The sequence below is a fragment of the Thalia democratica genome, chromosome 5 (genome assembly GCF_965202585.1).
Source record: "Thalia democratica chromosome 5, ktThaDemo2.hap1.1, whole genome shotgun sequence".
Classification (NCBI taxonomy): domain Eukaryota; kingdom Metazoa; phylum Chordata; class Thaliacea; order Salpida; family Salpidae; genus Thalia; species Thalia democratica.
The window spans coordinates 15812617-15830806 of record NC_139169.1 but is presented as its reverse complement, the minus strand read 5'-3'; the positions used below and the strand labels follow the sequence as shown (position 1 = coordinate 15830806).

General features: G+C 27.3%; 1 protein-coding gene across 1 annotated transcript; it reads left to right on the top strand.

Annotated features, from left to right (window-relative positions):
- The first annotated feature begins 1876 nt into the window (after positions 1–1876).
- LOC145835876 (uncharacterized) lies at positions 1877–17837 on the top strand. Its single transcript, XM_082943624.1, has 17 exons — positions 1877–1914; positions 2921–2970; positions 3844–3978; positions 5418–5528; positions 5941–6087; positions 6447–6535; positions 6740–6928; positions 11167–11329; positions 11841–12011; positions 12524–12703; positions 12940–13119; positions 13527–13657; positions 14950–15109; positions 15850–16008; positions 16304–16532; positions 16884–17086; positions 17375–17837. Exons 1-17 carry the CDS (start codon positions 1904–1906, stop codon positions 17497–17499), a joined length of 2433 nt encoding a protein of 810 aa, XP_082799750.1. The 5' UTR covers positions 1877–1903; the 3' UTR covers positions 17500–17837.
- The last annotated feature ends 353 nt before the right edge of the window (positions 17838–18190 follow it).

Genomic DNA, 18190 nt, shown 5'->3' with positions numbered 1-18190 from the left:
AACAAAACTTAAGTTACAATGTTTTTGCTCTTGGGTTGGCTAACTGCGGTAGATTGTTTATAAACTTTAATCCTTAATTTTAAAAACGACGAAAAATTTTGTTTTTAGTATTCGGAAATTTTGTTAATGTTTTCAAAATATTAATAAGAACATAGTCGGTATATCACATGGGCTACAAAGTTTAAATCTGTTTGAAACTCAAAGAATAGCATATAAGCATAATATGCAGCTTTATGAGTTCTAACACTAAAATAAAAAAGTTAGAAAAAAAATATATATTTAAAATACTGTTACTTAAACATTCAAAAGTAATAAATCTTCGTTTATTAATATTCAATAAAAAAAGAAAAACTTTAAAAACGTTACTAAATTTTTTGTTCAATTTGTAGAAGTTATCTAAGGAAATTCATTGAACTAAAAATTATCTACTCATTTGTCAAAGTTAATTAGAAATCATTTCTTTTAATATGTAAATATATTTTTTCCTACTTTTAGACAAAAAAAAATGATTTGCCTGTTTTGATTGCTAAAAACAAACATTGATTTTTATGTTTTAGTATTACTCATACAACAACAAAAAATATGTTTCCAAGTGTAAAAACTGTAACCACAAACTAAGCAACAAAATATAGTTTCAATTGTTTTGAAACAGAAACTTTTATTTTAAAGCTAAATTAAACAAAAGAACGTTTCCATTAAAAGCGAAAAATATATCTACGTCTAATATTTTAAGCAAAAGTTTATTTCAAATCGTAGTTAAACAAAAGAATGTTTCTAATAAAAGCGAAAGAAAATGTTTACGTCTAACCATGTAGTACATGTTGGTAGTCACAACTGACTTCTATAAATAATCATCCACAGGTTATTCAATTCGCAGAAAATGTCCCGGGGGCTTGTAAGGAAAAATACATGAGATTGGAACAATTTGAAATGTGCTCATTACCGCAATGAAATAGTTTGAGATAAGAGCTTTTTGTGAAAAAAACTTATTATGTTTGGTAGTGTGTATTTTTAGCGATAAGTATTGTTATACTTTTGAAACTGCTGAAGACAACGTTAAACACTAATTTAAAGTTTTAGCTTAGATTTTATTGTGTAGAGAACTAAAGAGGTGAGATAAATAGTTTTTGGTTAAAAGCGATATTTTAAACTAATAGAGCTTGTGATTTCTAAACCAAGTTTTATCTATGAAGCTTTTAAAAACAAGTTCATTCAGACATATCTAGAATTAAGCTTTTTTTTTTAAATTGTTTAACCAATAAAAAGAATGAGAAAAAATAGTTAGTGTAAAAATATTTTTTATGTTTAAGTTTAACATGTGATTTCTAAATTAAGTTTTGTCTATTTGGCTTCATAAAAACTAGTAAACAAAATAAAAACTAGTCTAAATTTAGTTTTGATTTTTACTATTTTTTCTTTTTTTGAGGTTGAGATAAGTGCCTTGTGTAGAACTTTTTGTTTTGAAACTTTAGATTGTAGTTGTTAAACCAAGTTTTAATCAATTTTTTTTTAATAAAAAAATTAAAAAAGTTTAAATTTCTAGTTTAAGTTTTTACACAACAATCTTTTGAAAAGATAAACATAAGGCATTTGTGACAATATAATTTTTTGAAGTTAATTAATATTTTCATTATTGTTAGGTGGTGTTTGTTGATCTTAATAATGTTTTTAGAAAATGAATTTATAAAAGATAAATCTAATCTAAAAGACTTTGAGACTTTTAAAGAACAATTTTTTTTGTTAACTAATATTTAGTAACTTTTTTTTTCATTGGAAATATTTCATTTTGTTAATAAACTGCAACTGTAATTTTCTAAGACGTCTAAGGTCGTTTTAGATTTAAATTTTTAATTTAAAAGTTAACCTTTTCAGATCCTTTAAAAAACTTGACATCTTAATAAGCATGTTTGGAATGTAAGTTTGTTTTTTTACATACATAGTTTATTTTAATTAAATTCATTTCAATTACGTACTGGCTCGTATTATATTTTGAATAACGTTCATGGCTATTGTATTTTATTGATGCACCATTTACCACAATATTTTTCAAGCTTTTTTAATTTTTTTTTTAGTAAATTGAAGCCATTTTTCAGACACAAGACACTTTATTTTTTCAAAAGTTGTTTACAACATCTAAAATCAAAATCTAGCATTCGGTTACTGTTAGCAGTTTCATTTCTAATAAATATTTTAATTCTAAGATTGTATATTAATTAATATTAAATTATTTGCTTTTAATATGCAAGAAAGTTTTTGAAATAAATATTTAGTTTACTTAATCATTGAAAACATGTAGAATTTTTTTTGAATTAAAATTCCTGACAAACGGTAGTACTATCTTTTAGCCTTCATACTTTGATACCTCTAAAATGAAAACCTAAATAACTAAATTATAATTTGTTGCTCTATCATGTAAGTTTGGTTAAAAATCAATGTATAAGTTTTAAACTTGTATAACTTTACCTTTAAATCGTTATTGAAAAGTTCACAACCACTTGTAAACGTGTTTTAAATTGAAAGTTCGTATAAGGTGATACAAGTTTACATTCCAAGCTTATTTCTCTGAATACATAATGAGAAATGTGTTTTTATATATTTATGTATATGTAATGTATATTTTTAAGAAATGTTTTTACAAACACATGACGATTCTGCTTTCTCCAAAAATTTTATGAAGTTTTTGATTGAATATAAATATTTGTTTTGTTTTTGTTTAATTATATAGAGGAAAAATAATGTTCTTAATTTCAATATATTTTTTAATTACTTTTTTATATAGTTGTGTGATTTATGTAGCTTATGTTAGGTTTTATTCAATCCTCTTTTAATTATACAGAATGCCTATAAAATAATTGTTTTTTTAAACAATTTTGACTAGTTTTGAGGTTTATATGGTACCTAAACAATTTTCTATTTACAGATTAAAGAATAGCGGAATAATTTGCATAATTTTATCCATATTGAACAAAGGTACGTTCACTTTTTCTTGTTTTATCCAACTTTGTATGGTTAAACGGTGTTGTGAATTTTATCTTGTACTTTTCAATTGTTAGAGCATAACATATTTTTGTAAAGTTTTAATATAATACTTGTTTTCATTAAAAAGTACTAAGTCTTTAAAACTATTTTCAAATTTAGTAGTATGAAAATTTTATTTATTTATTACGAATGTAATTTTTTGTTTACAAATATGGTTTGCTAATAACTAAAATGATTTCTATACGCAAAATTCTGAATGTTTTAGGCAAAATATATTACATGCTCCTTCCTAAACTTAAGTTTTATAAAGTTTTCACTAATGTTAAGACTTTTAACTTTTTTTAGGTGTAAGTTTATAAGCTTAAGTGTGTTTAAAAAGTATTTACAATGGACATTAATTTGAAACAAATAACCCACAAACTATATTGTTTGGTTTCCATACAAATATGATTTGCTGCTAGTTGTACAAATTGTAAATGTTTTTTTTACATATGTAACGTTTTCGCACTTATGTCGAAACAAATAAACCATACATTTAAGTTTTAGTTTTACAGAACTTCCATTACGGTGACAAGATTTTACTTTATTGTATTTAAGTTTATACTAAATTTTTTTTTATCAAATTAGTTAATCAAATTTTACTTTTTTAAATTAAATATTTATAACCTACTTAGTATATGTTCATAATGATCAAATGTAAAATTACTCCAATATAAAACTTTGAAATGTGTTTTGTTTTTATTAAAAATGTAAAACACTCATAGTAGTTATAAAGTAACATTGTTACATTTATGTTCTTAAAAGTATTTCAGTGTTTCCAAAACAAAAAAAACATGCTTTAAAATACTTCAATTTTTTTCTCAGTGTTATCAAATGACACGTGTAAGGACGTGAACGTTTGCAACGAATCAATAAAGGACCAGTGTCACCGGTCACAAATACAAAAGTTGTGTCCCATTTTGTGCGATATTGGATGCAACGATAAATGGGTAGACCCTGGTAGGTATTGTTTTTTAAACTTTTTCCTAAAATAACAAAAATAAGCTTTAAAATTTTCTTTTCATTATTTCATGAGTGTTTTCTTACAATATATTATTGTTTGTTTATTTTTTTGTTGATTGCGGTTTTATTATTTTATTTATTCTAATATGTTGTTTACTTATTCAAAACGATAAAAAAATACTTTAAAAAATAGACTCATAGAACTATGATAAGTGTTTTTATTCAGACTTTTATACTTAATTTATATAATTTATCATTTATAACCCACGTTGTAAGCGAGGCTTAACCTTAATTTATTTTTAAAATAAGCTTAATAAAAACGGTTGAGCTATGAGAAAGTATGCTTTGTAACTTTCAAATCTGATCGTTTCTCAACATATTATTTTTCATCAAAAATATTTGAGAAAAGTCTGCGGTCGCCTGGCAACTATTTAAATTTGAATAATTTTACTTTTTGTTTTTGGTATGTATATTACGTAGGTATACTTTTGTTCTAGTTACTATTTAAATTTGTCAAATTCAATGTTTATGAAACATGAAAATAAGTAATACATCGCTTTAGTGTCATTTCATTTTTCACTTGAAAACTTTCTTTAACTTATTTTTGTTTTTAGTTATGTTTTATAGTAGTTCAAGTATGGTCATTGATAATACCATTGGTCAAATGTTGTACTTAAATAAAAACATTAGTTATTTACTTGAAAAATTTAAGTTATCTTGAATCAAATTAAGAAAAAGTTTTTGGATATTTTATATATTGCTTTGTATAGTTGTATGTAGTTAATGAAACAAATTGTTTAATGTTGTAAAGTCTATAAAAACAAAGCTTTAAACTCGATTCCAAGATATACTTAAATAAAAACATTAGTTATTTACTTGAAAAATTTAAGTTATCTTGAATCAAATTAAGAAAAAGTTTTTGGATATTTTATATATTGGTTTGTATAGTTATATGTAGTTGATAAAACAAATTGTTTAATGTTGTAAAGTCTATAAAAACAAAGCTTTAAACTCGATTCCTTTTATAAATAAAAATAAATTAATAAGTATCTAAGGTTGAAGGATGAAGTAATTTAGATGTGTTTTAACTATAATGTGTGTAGCTATTTTTTAATGTTTACTTTACCATTGAAACGAAATTCAGATTCAAATATTTTTTATGGTTTCCAAAAGTTTTAAAGAAGCACTACTAATATGTTTTGATTAATTATAAGTTAACTACACATTTTAAAGAAAACATACTTGTGAGTAAAACATAAAACTAAACATTTTAATTGAATACATATATTCTAAATGTTTTAAAATTTTAACAGTCCAGCTTTCAAAAAATGGTTGTAGTCAAACTTGTGAATACATTCACATGATATTAATTAATTGTCAGTAAAATAATCAATATTAAAAAACTGATTGTATAATGTTTTCTAATATTTTAACAGTCGAATGTGCAAATAACGGTTGCAGCCAAACGTGTGAAAAGCAGTCACACGATGGCGCTATTGAGTGCAAATGCTGGGAAGGATACCAAATGATTGACGGAAAGTGTGAAGGTAAATAAAATAATACTTGCAAAAGTACATGCTTTAATAAATAAGCTTTTAACAAAAAGGAACTATTTTCATTTAAATATTTATAACGTTTAGAAAAAATTTATAAAGAAGATCATGTATTCATTTTTTAAATTTTCATTTAAAGCTTTTGCTAAACAAACCATATTTTAAAGACAATTTTTAAATTCATGCATAAAAAATAACCTGTACCAAAATCACTCTTTTAATTTGTTTTAGTTGAAACAAAATACAAACTATACAGAAATCACGAGTCATTTGTAACCTGTTGTACTGGGCTCTAAACTTGAGCTTAACAAACCAGATTTTGTATACTATTTTTGATGCATAAAATTAATAGTACCAGAATCACTCTTGATTTGTAATGAAGTTTAAATACTAAAAACTTAAACAGATATTGACGAGTGCCTGACGAACCCTTGTGACGAGGGATTGTATTGCAACAACCACTTGAGAGGTTACGAGTGTTCAACCAAGCACCAGTGCTATCAACCTCTCATTTCGTACATGGAACAAGATAAATGCTGCAAAATATCGAAAAGTGAGGCTCTTGTACTTAAACTTTAGGAAAATTTTAAACACTTCTTTTTTGTTTAATTAACTTTTATGACTTTATCGCAATTAAACTTTTTCGTACAAGCATTAAATAAAAAGTTAACTTAACAATATTTTGATAAGAAACTAATAATGCTTCCTATGTAAGTCAGTTCAACTTAACGCTGATAGGTTATTCATGAAACTATTAATACTTTTAGACAAATATGGCTTGAACCGATATATTTTTATCGAATTTTATCTTAACTTAATAACTTTTTTTTTGTAAACAAAAACTCATTAAATACCTATTTTTTACAGTTTAATGTAACATTGATAAACTGATAATAGGGACAATATTTTCAGACAAATGTGGCCAGAACAGACACAATGGGAGGAGGCACGATGATTTATTGGAAGGACAAGATCCAAATTTACTAGACTTTCCATGGACTGTGAGTTTGATTCAAGTGTTTTTGTTTGTTAAGTTTTCTGCATGTACGTTTTAAACATTGAATGTTATCCTATAAAGTTTATTTAACTTAAATTTTAAATACAAACATAAGTTCCAATCTTAAAATTCTAGTTAAATTTAAAACTTCAATTTTAAAGATATGCAGTTGATAAAGTTGTCTAAATAAAAAAAAAAAACATTAAAGGCGCTAGTGTACGTGGACGATCAGCCATGCGTCGGTGTCCTCATATCATCAGACTGGGTCCTTACTGCAGCTCACTGCATAGATGTTGATGACTTTAACAGTGTTCACGTTCAGTTCGGTAACAGGGGTTATGGGGGTTACGTGAGGGATTACGTGTCAGGAGGATTCCAAGATCTGCAAGTTTACGAGGTATGGTAACAGTTTGTTGAAAAAAAGTTTGTATATATGTAAAATCTTCAAATTTAAGTCAGTTACTAACTAATCAAATAGAAGTTATATATATTGTATAAATATAAGCATAAAAAAACCTAGTGTTTTCTTTCAATTTCTTTACTATTTGAGAAGTTTATTTTTTATTTTTTACTTAACGAAAAACTCAGTTTTTAACAAGTTATGTTCTTTGTTTAATATAAACTAAATTTATTGTAGTATTTTGAAATAAAGTTTTATAACGGAAAACTTTAGTTTACCTATTTATATGTTTATTACCCAAGCCTAGTTGAAATTGCATTGTTTTATTGGTTCTACAAGCGACACAACTTACTCTGCAAATACCAAACTTAATAACAGCAATAATGTATACTACATTGAAGTTAGAGGTACTTAAAATAAACGATTTGTTTTGTTGGTTAAGTTATAAGTACAGTAAAATTTCTGCTGAGTATGAGCTTTTCAGGTTAATTTACAGTTTGGTTTGTGCTAAAAGCAACAAGAATATTACTTTAGTTTATTTAAATATATGATTTACTTTGACATAGTTTATAGATATTTATGACCGAACTAACAAAACATTTAATAAAACTTAATTTCAAATTAAAATTATCAATTTTCATAGTTTAAATTAAAAAGATTACCACCACATTTATAACGAAACCCATAAAAAAGGGCAGCAGTTTTTATTTTTAATTGTTACAAAACTTACAATTACAAAACATTGCGACTCTGTCACCACAAACCAAGTTTTCAAAACAGAAAAAGAAGAATATGTCATTTATTTAATACATGTTAAATAATTGTTTAATTTTAATAAAACTCTCTTTCATAAAATACTTTTGGAATTTACGAAGGAATCGAATTGTATTTTTTACCTTGACTAAGTTTTTATAACTTCGAAGACTTCAAATAATTTCACTGAAACATGCTTTTAAAATATATAAATTGAGAAATCAATACGGAGCCAAAAAGGATTTTTTCTCTTTTTTTTTTTTGCAAACTTTATATTTTCAGTTTTATTTGCGTTACTAATACAATTCTATTCATACACGGATCACACAGATTAGGGAAACTTGGTTTATTACTAGTACGAGAACACATAAAAAAATCACACGAGAATCAAAAATTTCACAACATCAAATTATCCCAGGTGCGGCCGAAAAGTCCTCCTGCGACGTTCACCGGACGGAAGCTGGTACCTCAACGTGACCAACCCGTCCTTGTTTATATAATCCACACCCACCTTGATCCCGTCGTCCCTCTCGAAGTCTTCGTTCTTCCAGCCTCTATCCGCGTACTCCCGCCTGTCCATCTTGCCCCAGTTTCTTCCTCTGATCCTGCCGAGGATCCTGCCCTCACCATCGGTCTCCACCCGCGCCAGGTAGTCTTCCTCGTCTCGCCTGCTTCCGTTGAGCGCAAGGTAGAAATGTCTGTCTGGTGGAAGAAACAGTAAAGTTATATACGTACACAAGAGCTTTATTAATTATGTTAAGTAGGTAGGAGTTACGGACTGGGAAGATTAAATAAAGAAATTGTTGTCTTCTTAGTTCAAGTAAAAGTAAGGTACATTAGTAAATATATATTTAACTTGTATTTATTTTATGACTGCCAGGTTAGCTAAACAATAAAAATCATATTCAAACTTAAATTTTGAAGCTTTTAGTAGAAGTGTTTAAGAAAGATGTATACGTTATGAAAGCGCTATCTGCTAACTTTTTTAAGTAATAGACCAGCTAAATAATAAAGGAAAATATTGTATTGAAACTTTGCTGCTTCAACTTTGATGTAGCAATTATTTAATATATTTATCGTAGTAGTTTATCACTTAAAATTTTAAGTTAAGTGATTAAATTTAAAAAGTCACAACTTATTCTTACTTCTTAAGATACCGATAACACGCCTGTAAAAAATGTACGCTTCAACCAAGTCGTTTTCAGGTAATGGTAAGGGGTTTCTGTTGGCTGCCATATCTTTTTTGTTTGTTGGAAGTTAAGTGTATTAGATGCTGTAAGATTAAAAAAAAATATTGTATCTTTTTATAAGATTATTGGAGTAGAATGTGACTTTACAATTAGTATAGATTAATTATTAGGATTTTCAAAAAGAAAGTAGATATTAGACTAAACAGATTTAAAATACTTTTAATTTAAGTATTTTCCCCATATAAAACTTAGCACACTTGTTTTAAAAAATTAATTTAAAATATTGGAGATAAAACTTAAGAAATGAAAGTGTTAATTATTGACAATACTTTTAATTATTCTTGTGAACAATTTAAACGATATTGTTTTGCACATGTGATCCTTTGTTAAAAAATTGTTGTATAAAAAAAAGAATAAATACGTAAACTTATGCTCTTTAAAAACATTTTTAAAATGTCTAAATTATAAAAAGAGTAAAAAATGTTTTTTTTTGTAGTTTAAAACTATAAGAGATGCTTCTTAAATAATGCTTCAGAAAGCTAATTTAACTTGTTTATATAACTTCTTTGTTAAACTTATTAATTAAAACACCTGCATTAGTACATCATAGAAATTATAAATAAAATCTATACCCAAATTAGCATAAACTAGATTTAATAAAATCTAATAAATACTGCTTTAATCTAATGTGATTTACTTAACAGAAGTTGTTAAAACAACTGTAGATATTTGAGTGGTTCTTTTATATATAAACTATAATTTAACAGCAATCATTAAAATACCCAACAAATGATTGATTCTTATTACTAATCGAAAATTACTTTAGATTGCAGTAACTATTGCTTTTGATTACCTTTTACCACTACTATTGTCATTAAAAACTCTCAAGCAGTCTATACCATAATTGATGAAGTTGTTTTGGTTATTAAATTCAGGTTACTATTAAAAAGTTTTTTTTTTCTTTGTTTAATTAAAGGCGCGTTATTAATACTTTTTAAACTTTTAAAACTAATTATACGCAAATAACAAAAATAAGATACGACGTCTGTAATTATTAAAATATTTCTTATTGATTTAGTTTTCTTTAAAATAATCGATATTCTAAATAGCTCAAATAATTTTTATTTTTTCAGATTATTAAAATACTTACAGATAACTGAGTAAAAACTTTTGTCTATCTAATAAAAGTATCATAATTTTTAAAGTTTTCTGTAAATTACAACAAAATATGGCTATATATATGATAACTATTTACGTAAATAATATACTTTGGTAGTTTTAAGAAGTAAAATAAACGTATTTTAACCATACGAGAAACATTTTTAACTTGGTGATTTTATAAACTATTATTTTTTGCTTGTTTGTTATAATATAACTTAAGTAATAACTCGGTAAGTAATATTCTTTTTTTTACTTTTCTCATTTGAGTTTGTAGTGTGTTTGGTTTGAAATTTAGATTATCGTTATAAATTACATGTTTTAATTTTATTTACGAATAAAAACACAGAAAAATTTTATCTACAACATTTATTTGTACTAACTTAAATATATAATATTAATGCTAAATATATAAGCTAAATTTTGTGTTACGTTTATTTTCGTGTACTATAAAACCTAGTTTTAGTTTATTAATTATAAAAGACAAAAAATTACTGCGCTTTTGACAAGTTAAATCTATATTTCAGATTTTTATTTGTGGTGCAACTAATTAAAGAATTTAAAAACATTTAAAATTATTATACACTTTTTTGTACTAAACAACAATAATACTTTTCGTTATTTGTTTGTTTTTACTTTTATTTTTTTTTTGTTTTAGGTGTTTATCATCTTATATTCTACTTAAATTTTAATTTTACTGCTTTAATTATGCTACAACTAGGACCTAAACAACTATTTATACTTTATACTTTTTCATTTCCATAAAATTGTACATCATCACAAAAGTGATAATCCGGGACATGTTCAAAATCCACCCGCGTTCAAGTCCGCCCAGTCAAAATTTACCCAGTCAAATTCGAGAACCGCTTACCGATCTAGGGTTAGCGTTAGAGGTAACAGTGGTAGTAAAAATAAATTTAAAAAAAATTTAAATGCAAAAATATATAAATTGAATAAAATATTAAATAAATAAAGTATAAAAAAATTGGGTTGATTTTGAAAGCGGTGGATTTTAAAAGTATAATGATAATCCACATTGTAGTTTTGTGATTACAGTAAACTCAATTTACTTTTAAGACCTAATGTTTTTGTTTGTTTTTATACAAACTTAGAAAAAATAACTTTTGCTATTAGGTGATAATTCACCCTGATTACGATCACCCCAACAACGACTTGGCCCTGCTCCACCTGAGCCAGGATGTTAAAATGACGGAATGGGCCTACCCGGCGTGTCTTCCTTCCGGGGAAAGACCTAATGTGGGAGACAAGTGCTGGATCAACGGATTTGAAACTCACGGTTAGTAACTATTTCTTTTATTTTTATTTGTGACGTTCCCCTTCAAATTTAAAAAACTATATTTTGATTTAAATTTTTAAAAAATTTGAAACTATCTACAAGATTTTGTTTTATCTTTATAGGATGGTTAATGAAGTTACAACGTTCAAAATTGTTTATACCTTTAGTAAAACATTTTTTGAAGCCTATGAACCCTTTTTACATTGATTATACCAATTTTTAAACGTTACAGACTAAAACATTTATTATTAATAAAAATTTTGTTAATAATTATAAATGTTTTTGTATACAGTTAAGGTAAAACTAACTAGTACTAAAATAATTTATTCAAATCGAATGGTTTCAACATAACATTTAAGTTGAAGTAATACATTTTCAGGATTACAGTCTGGAGTATTTAAAAACATTAAAGCTTTGCAACAAATCAAAAACAAGATGTTTTTTTTATTCAATTTATAAATGAAACAATTTGTTTAAGTAGAAAATTCAACGTAACATTTAACTTAAACAGTTGACGAATACAGCGATGATTTCGACGTAGCGCTGAAGTTCGCCCACATAAACATGACGGTTGCCGACACGAGCACGTGCTTGTATGCGGACAATATGGTCGATTACGATGACAGCAGGGCCTTGTTATGCGGACAGTTCACATACAACAAGTACAGAAGCAGCTGTCCGGGTATTTATGTTGAAATCTTTGATGTTGTTAAAAAAATGTAAAAGTGTTAGCTTTACAAGTTAAAAGTGTTGTGAAATTGTACATTGTAAGTTTTAATTTAACTAGTAATATAAAAACCTAAATATATCGAGGTGAGCTATAACAAAAAAAATGAACTTTATTGCACTTTATTTGTCTCCTAAGAAATGCCTATACATATATAAAAATCTAGTTTAGTTAGAAAAACTTTACTGAAAATCATAATGAGCTGAACCGTACCGTAGATATTATAGTTACAGTTTGAAGGTTATAAGTTTTTTTATTCTTTGTTGTCGATTTTTATCTAAGAACTCAAAACAGACAAGTTCATCATTATTATCTTATAATTTTCTAAGATTATGTATTACAGATAAATTAAATTTTTTAATAAATTTATGATACTTATCAATTTTTTATTTGCTCTTTACTTAAATTTAATCTAATTAACCGAAACAGGCGAGTTTATCGATTGTTATTTTTGTTATTCGAAACAGGCGAGCAAGGGGGTCTGATGATCTGCCAGCGATCCACATCTTGCGATTTCTACATCGCGGGTGTCGCCACTAGAGGCGATAGTTGCGTCTACCCCGATCACACGTCACTGATGACGTTCACGAATGTTGACTGGTACAGTGGATGGATCGAATACAAAACAGGGATCGCAACAGCTACTAGTGAGATACTTTTTGTACTTGTTATAGATTTTGAATCGTTCACAATTATTGTTCAGCAATGAGTAAAACTTTTTGTTAAAAGTTAAACTTGATTTGTTTTGCATCCATATAGTTTTGAAATTTCAAATTTTAGATTCTAATTTTGAATAAGTTACTTAGAAACATTTACTCAGCTGTATATAAAGTCTAAAGTTATTTCCAAAGAATAACTAATAAAAATAAGAAACTTTACACAGCATCTGAAGAGAAAGTGAGACCTCAAGGTTGGTCTGAATGGTCGAACTGGACGGCTTGCAGCGTTTCCTGCGGTGAGGGCACACGTGTGAAAAGGAGAAAATGTCAGGGTAAGTCCCTAAACTGTGCTGGTGATGATGTTGTAGAAGAGAGATGTTACACGGCAAGGTGCAACATGCCAAGTTGGTTTAATACTACTTTGGTTAAACTGGGTTTTAAACCTATATACAATGTGTATGTTTATTTAGTTATCTGCTATCAAGTGTTTCTAAACCATTTAAGTGTATGCTTATCTATATGCTTTGTTAGTTTTATTGTATCTAAATAATGTTAAATGAATCATAACTGATTTTACAACTAAAAAGTTTTTTTTTGAAGCCTGGTGTCTTTAAACCGTTTAGTGTGTTTATTTATTATTAACATTAAACATTTGTTATATAATTGGCCTAAAAGCTTAATATGTATGAGGTTATACTTTTGTTCTGATAAAACTTCACTCAAGCTTTATGTTTTACAATAAAATCATAAAGCCATTTAAACGCGAAAATTCTCAAAAAAAATTATATATACTTTAGTTATATCATTTTAGCTTGGGCTGACTACAAGCCGTGGTCGGAATGCTCACGTACGTGCGGTGTTGGCGTCAGAAGGAGAAGAAGGACTTGCAGCGGGGGACAAGTCGGTCAGTACGGTTGTTGGGGCGCTCCTGTGATGACCGAGGTATGACGTCATAATAGTTGTAATAAAAATAATTGTATGTTAAAAAACCATAAAGCGAAGTCATAATTCGAACAGTTCTGCAAAACAAATTAGGTACTTTACCGTGTATATGTTTAGTTTGACAATTTTTTAAGGATTAAAAAAATGCAACTTTTTGAAAAGTTTGAAAACCAAGTATAGATACTAGGTAAACTTTTATTGATGTCTTTTTCAGTAACATTTACGTACTGAGGTAAGACGTCGTAGCATACTTAAGTAAAAAAATTAGTTTGTATTAGGGATTACAAAATAAAAGATGCAAGTAGAGACGTATTAATATATACCTGTTATGTTTGGAAGTGTACTTTACTGTTAAAAAAGTACATAGCTAGTACTTTTTCAAATACTTTAGAAATATATACTGATGTGTTTGAATGGTTAACATGAAATAACTTATTTCTATAAGTAAGTTTAGGCAAAACTAATGAAAAAATGACTTGAAAACCATTAAAGTGATTGTATATAATTTAATTTGAGTTCACTTTTAAATTTCTAAGTTTCATAATATCGTATATTTTCTTTTTGGGGTTTATCGTTTATATAATTATTTGATCAAACGTAAATAACAATTTACCTAATAAATTACTTATTATTGTTCATCATAGTTCTAAAAAACGAGTAAAGCTTAATGTTTACTCTGTTAACTTTTTGATTATATGCTTAAGTTTTAAAATTTTTGAAGTATAATTTAAAATACAAAAATAAACAACAATTACTTTTGATACTAGTTTTTATTTTATACGTACAGTAAAATGACTACTAAGAAATGTTTTTAAAAATGTAATCAAGACGGATTGTATTTCAAAAGCACGTGAACTGAACTGGATTGAGTTTATTTTAATTACACCGTGTGCATTGTTTTGTAAACAAACATGACTTTGTTGAACGAAAAAATACAAGCATTGATTTCCTGTATGTTAATTACTTTAAACTTTGTACTTGGATTTTTTTCTTTCTCAAATCTATGCTTTTGATCAGTAAAGTAATGTTTTAAAATACCGCGTATAACTTATAATTTAAGCTTCAAAATACTTTTAATACCATAAATCTATTTCTAAATTTATAAGTAAACTTTTAAGCAAAGTACAGTTTACTTTATAAAGTCAAATCAAATTAATTTTAGTCTATTTTCATTTCAAATCGTATTTCGAAACACAGCTTGGAAAATTACCTCGTTTTAATGCAATGTTAATTAGTTCATTACACTTAACTCAATTTTCTTATACGTCATACAACTTTATTACCAACCACAGGAATGCAACGTGCAAGATTGCGAGCAGTGGTCACAGTGGTCGAGCTGGGGCGAGTGTTCTGAAAGTTGTGGGGTCCAATCAGTAAAAGAAAGGACAAGGGTTTGTCAGGGAGGAAACAACTGTCCTGGTGATGATACTGAAGTCGTGGACTGCGAGAAGTGTTGGTTTAGTTTTAATTGTTTAAGTAAAAACAATTTTGAAAACAAATTAACTGAACAAAGCTAAAATTTATTTATAACTTTTTGCTACAACTTTTATAGCAAATAAAAAAAGAAGTTCAAAAAAATCGCGTGGTTTGAAGTCATGTTTTTTTTAAACTTTTAACAAAGAGGTTGGTAAAAATATTTCGTCACAAGTCCAAAACAACATAAATTGTTTTAGGCATTTAACATTTATAGCTTTTTGTTAACCTGTTTTTAAACAAAACTGGTAATTGTTTGTTATTTATACATAAGTCGTTAATAAAAGATTTTTTGACTTGTTTTATATTTTTTTTATTTCAATAAATCTACCTAATCATACTAAAAAAACTATTTAAAACACAATAAGTTTTTAAACAAAAACAAAAACAACTATTGTGTGAAGTGGCACTATAAAAAATCGATAAAATATTATTAAAACCTGAGTGATTAGTTTTTAATAAACTTAAATAACTAATGCTTAGTTGCAAGGTATACATTAAAATATAAATAAAACATTTCAATAGAGATTACTATAAACAACTTGTTTATGTTTATTGATTTTTAATAAAGTCTTAAATCTAAAATCAAAATACTAACAGCATCTTGTGTATCATATATGTTATCAGTATGGCCGTCATGGCATAAACTCATGTTTGTAGCTTTTTAATAAAATATTATAAACTTAAATAAATTATAAAAAATAGAAAAATTTTTACAGCGCCATGCGTAATGTGGTCTTCGTGGGGTCAATGGAGCGAATGCAGCGCGAATTGCGGAGGAGGAGTTAAAAAGAGAGTGAGATTTTGTCCGGTTGATGGCGCCTGTGAGGGTGACGATGAAGAAGAAGATGAATGTAATACTATTTCCTGTGATTTCTGTTAGTTTTTACTAATTGAATACAACTATTTACTTTTAGTTGATAACGTAACCCGTGAAGTAAAGTATTAGTCTTTATAAACTAACAACTGCTTATTTGAAGTGTATAACGAACAGAGTTAGAAGAAAATTAACACATTAATTTGAACTATGAATGATCTCTGAAAATCAAACTTTTAGTTCTTAATCATAATCATAAAATATACTTTTTACATTTATCTCTAAATATTCAGATAAAAATTCTTTAAACTCTAACTTATACTTGTTGATTGTGAAATAACTTACTAATTATCCAGTCATGGACGACTGGACGCCGTGGTCATCGTGCACGCAAACATGCGGAACGTCAGGCGTCAAAACGAGGACCAGGGGCTGCCCGACGGGACAGGTCTGCCCCAAGGACTCGAGTAAAGAGGAAAGAGCTTCTTGTGGCGAATTGCCGCCCTGCACGTTGTGGGCGGAATGGAGCAGCTGGTCCAAGTGCCCGGAAAAGTGCGGAGTTCCTGGGTTGTCTACGAGGATGAGGTTTGTGACGTCATAAGGTCAAACTAGTGTCGTATTTAGTTTTTATATACAACTGTTGTTTCTACAAATTCTTTAAAAAATCTTTTTACTTAAAATGTTCTATGTTTTTCTGCGAGGAAATATTTCAAAAACAGTAAAAATTTCGCTATGGTGGTCACATAGAATTTAACAAGCTTTAGTGTATTTTATATAATAAAGTTATGTGATAAATTCTGAATCACTTACGTTTATTAATTAAACATACTTTAATTTCCCCAAGTACATTGATCGATATGGAAAAGTACATGTTTTAAATGTTCATATATAATTTAAACATGTATTTTGTTTTTATATCGCAAAACTCTTATCCAGAACATGCCCACACGGTGACAAGTGTGCCGGGTTGTCGATGGACGCCAAAGTGTGCATAGGAGAGTGCCAACTAGCGGACGAAAATTGCGATGAGAAAACAAACGAAGAGCCTCTCTCGTACTGCTTGAACAGGGTGCCACAGTGTAAAACGGATGAGAATGTGAGAGTGAATTGCGACAAGACTTGCTGCTACTCGAAGAGAAGTTTGTTTAAATGTTTTATTAATACTTTTGCTAATAGCTTGAATGATAATGAAAACTCTTTTTATTAATTTAATTTTGTAATAATGCTGTTTTGTAATTTTATTTTCATACTATAAATACAAGTTTGCAATAAGGAAGCATTGTGATAACTTATATTTTTATAAAAACTGTTTTTCTACACAAGATTTAGTTAGTATTTTAAACTTTATATATAAATAAAAATTATAAATAACTTCACTAGTCAACAAACGTTAAAAAGTACATCAACTTATTTTCGAACTGTTTTAGTTACGGAGGGAGGCATCTGCGAGGACCATGTTGAATGGAGCACGAGCTGCAAACACTTGAGGGCTTATTGCAGCTCGTTCAGCAGCATGAAAATTAACTGCAAGAAAACGTGCGGGCTCTGTTGATGACGTATTGATGACGTCGTTTTTTTTAATGACGTCGTACTGTACTAATGATTACGTTGTTTTCAAAATTTTACAGTTGCCGCAACCATTTCATACTAGTTAAGATTATTTAAACAAGTTGATACTCAACTGTCTGCGAAAATGTTAACGAACAACCATAGTACGTTATAATAACTTTTATTTATTTTAAGTTTTTCATTACTAAGGATAGTTTAAAAAATTTAACCATTATAAGTCAAAATCGAGTTGTTATGTTACTTCTGTTGCGGTTACACTTGTTATGATAAACTATTTGCTTAGATAAAATATTTATTTCGATACTATTAAATCATAACACCATTAACTTGATCACTGCTGTTTTAGTTAATTTTGAATAGACTTTTTTACATAAGTCATTTGTTATTCATATTTCATTTTTAATGGATTTTAATTTAATTTAAATTATGTACGACAGCCTTGATTTATTTTAGAAATAAGAAGTTGAAAGAAACATTTTATTTTAATTATTTTAAGTTTTTTTTTGTACGTTTGAGTTTTTATTGCTTTTTTTAAATAAAATATAGTTTATTACAAAATTAAAGCTTAGCAAACATAAAACTATTTTTTATGTGTAAGTGACGATATAATGATTAACAAATAAAAATATACATACATAAAGTTTGAAAAAATGTTTTCAATCTTTTATCTTTAC

Bases quoted from the DNA above. Each gene is read 5' to 3' on its own strand.
- LOC145835876 (XM_082943624.1), top strand. The intron at 11,330-11,840 runs GTTAGTAACTAT...TAACTTAAACAG, and splicing joins CAACGGATTTGAAACTCACG to TTGACGAATACAGCGATGAT. The intron at 16,009-16,303 runs GTTAGTTTTTAC...CTAATTATCCAG, and splicing joins TACTATTTCCTGTGATTTCT to TCATGGACGACTGGACGCCG.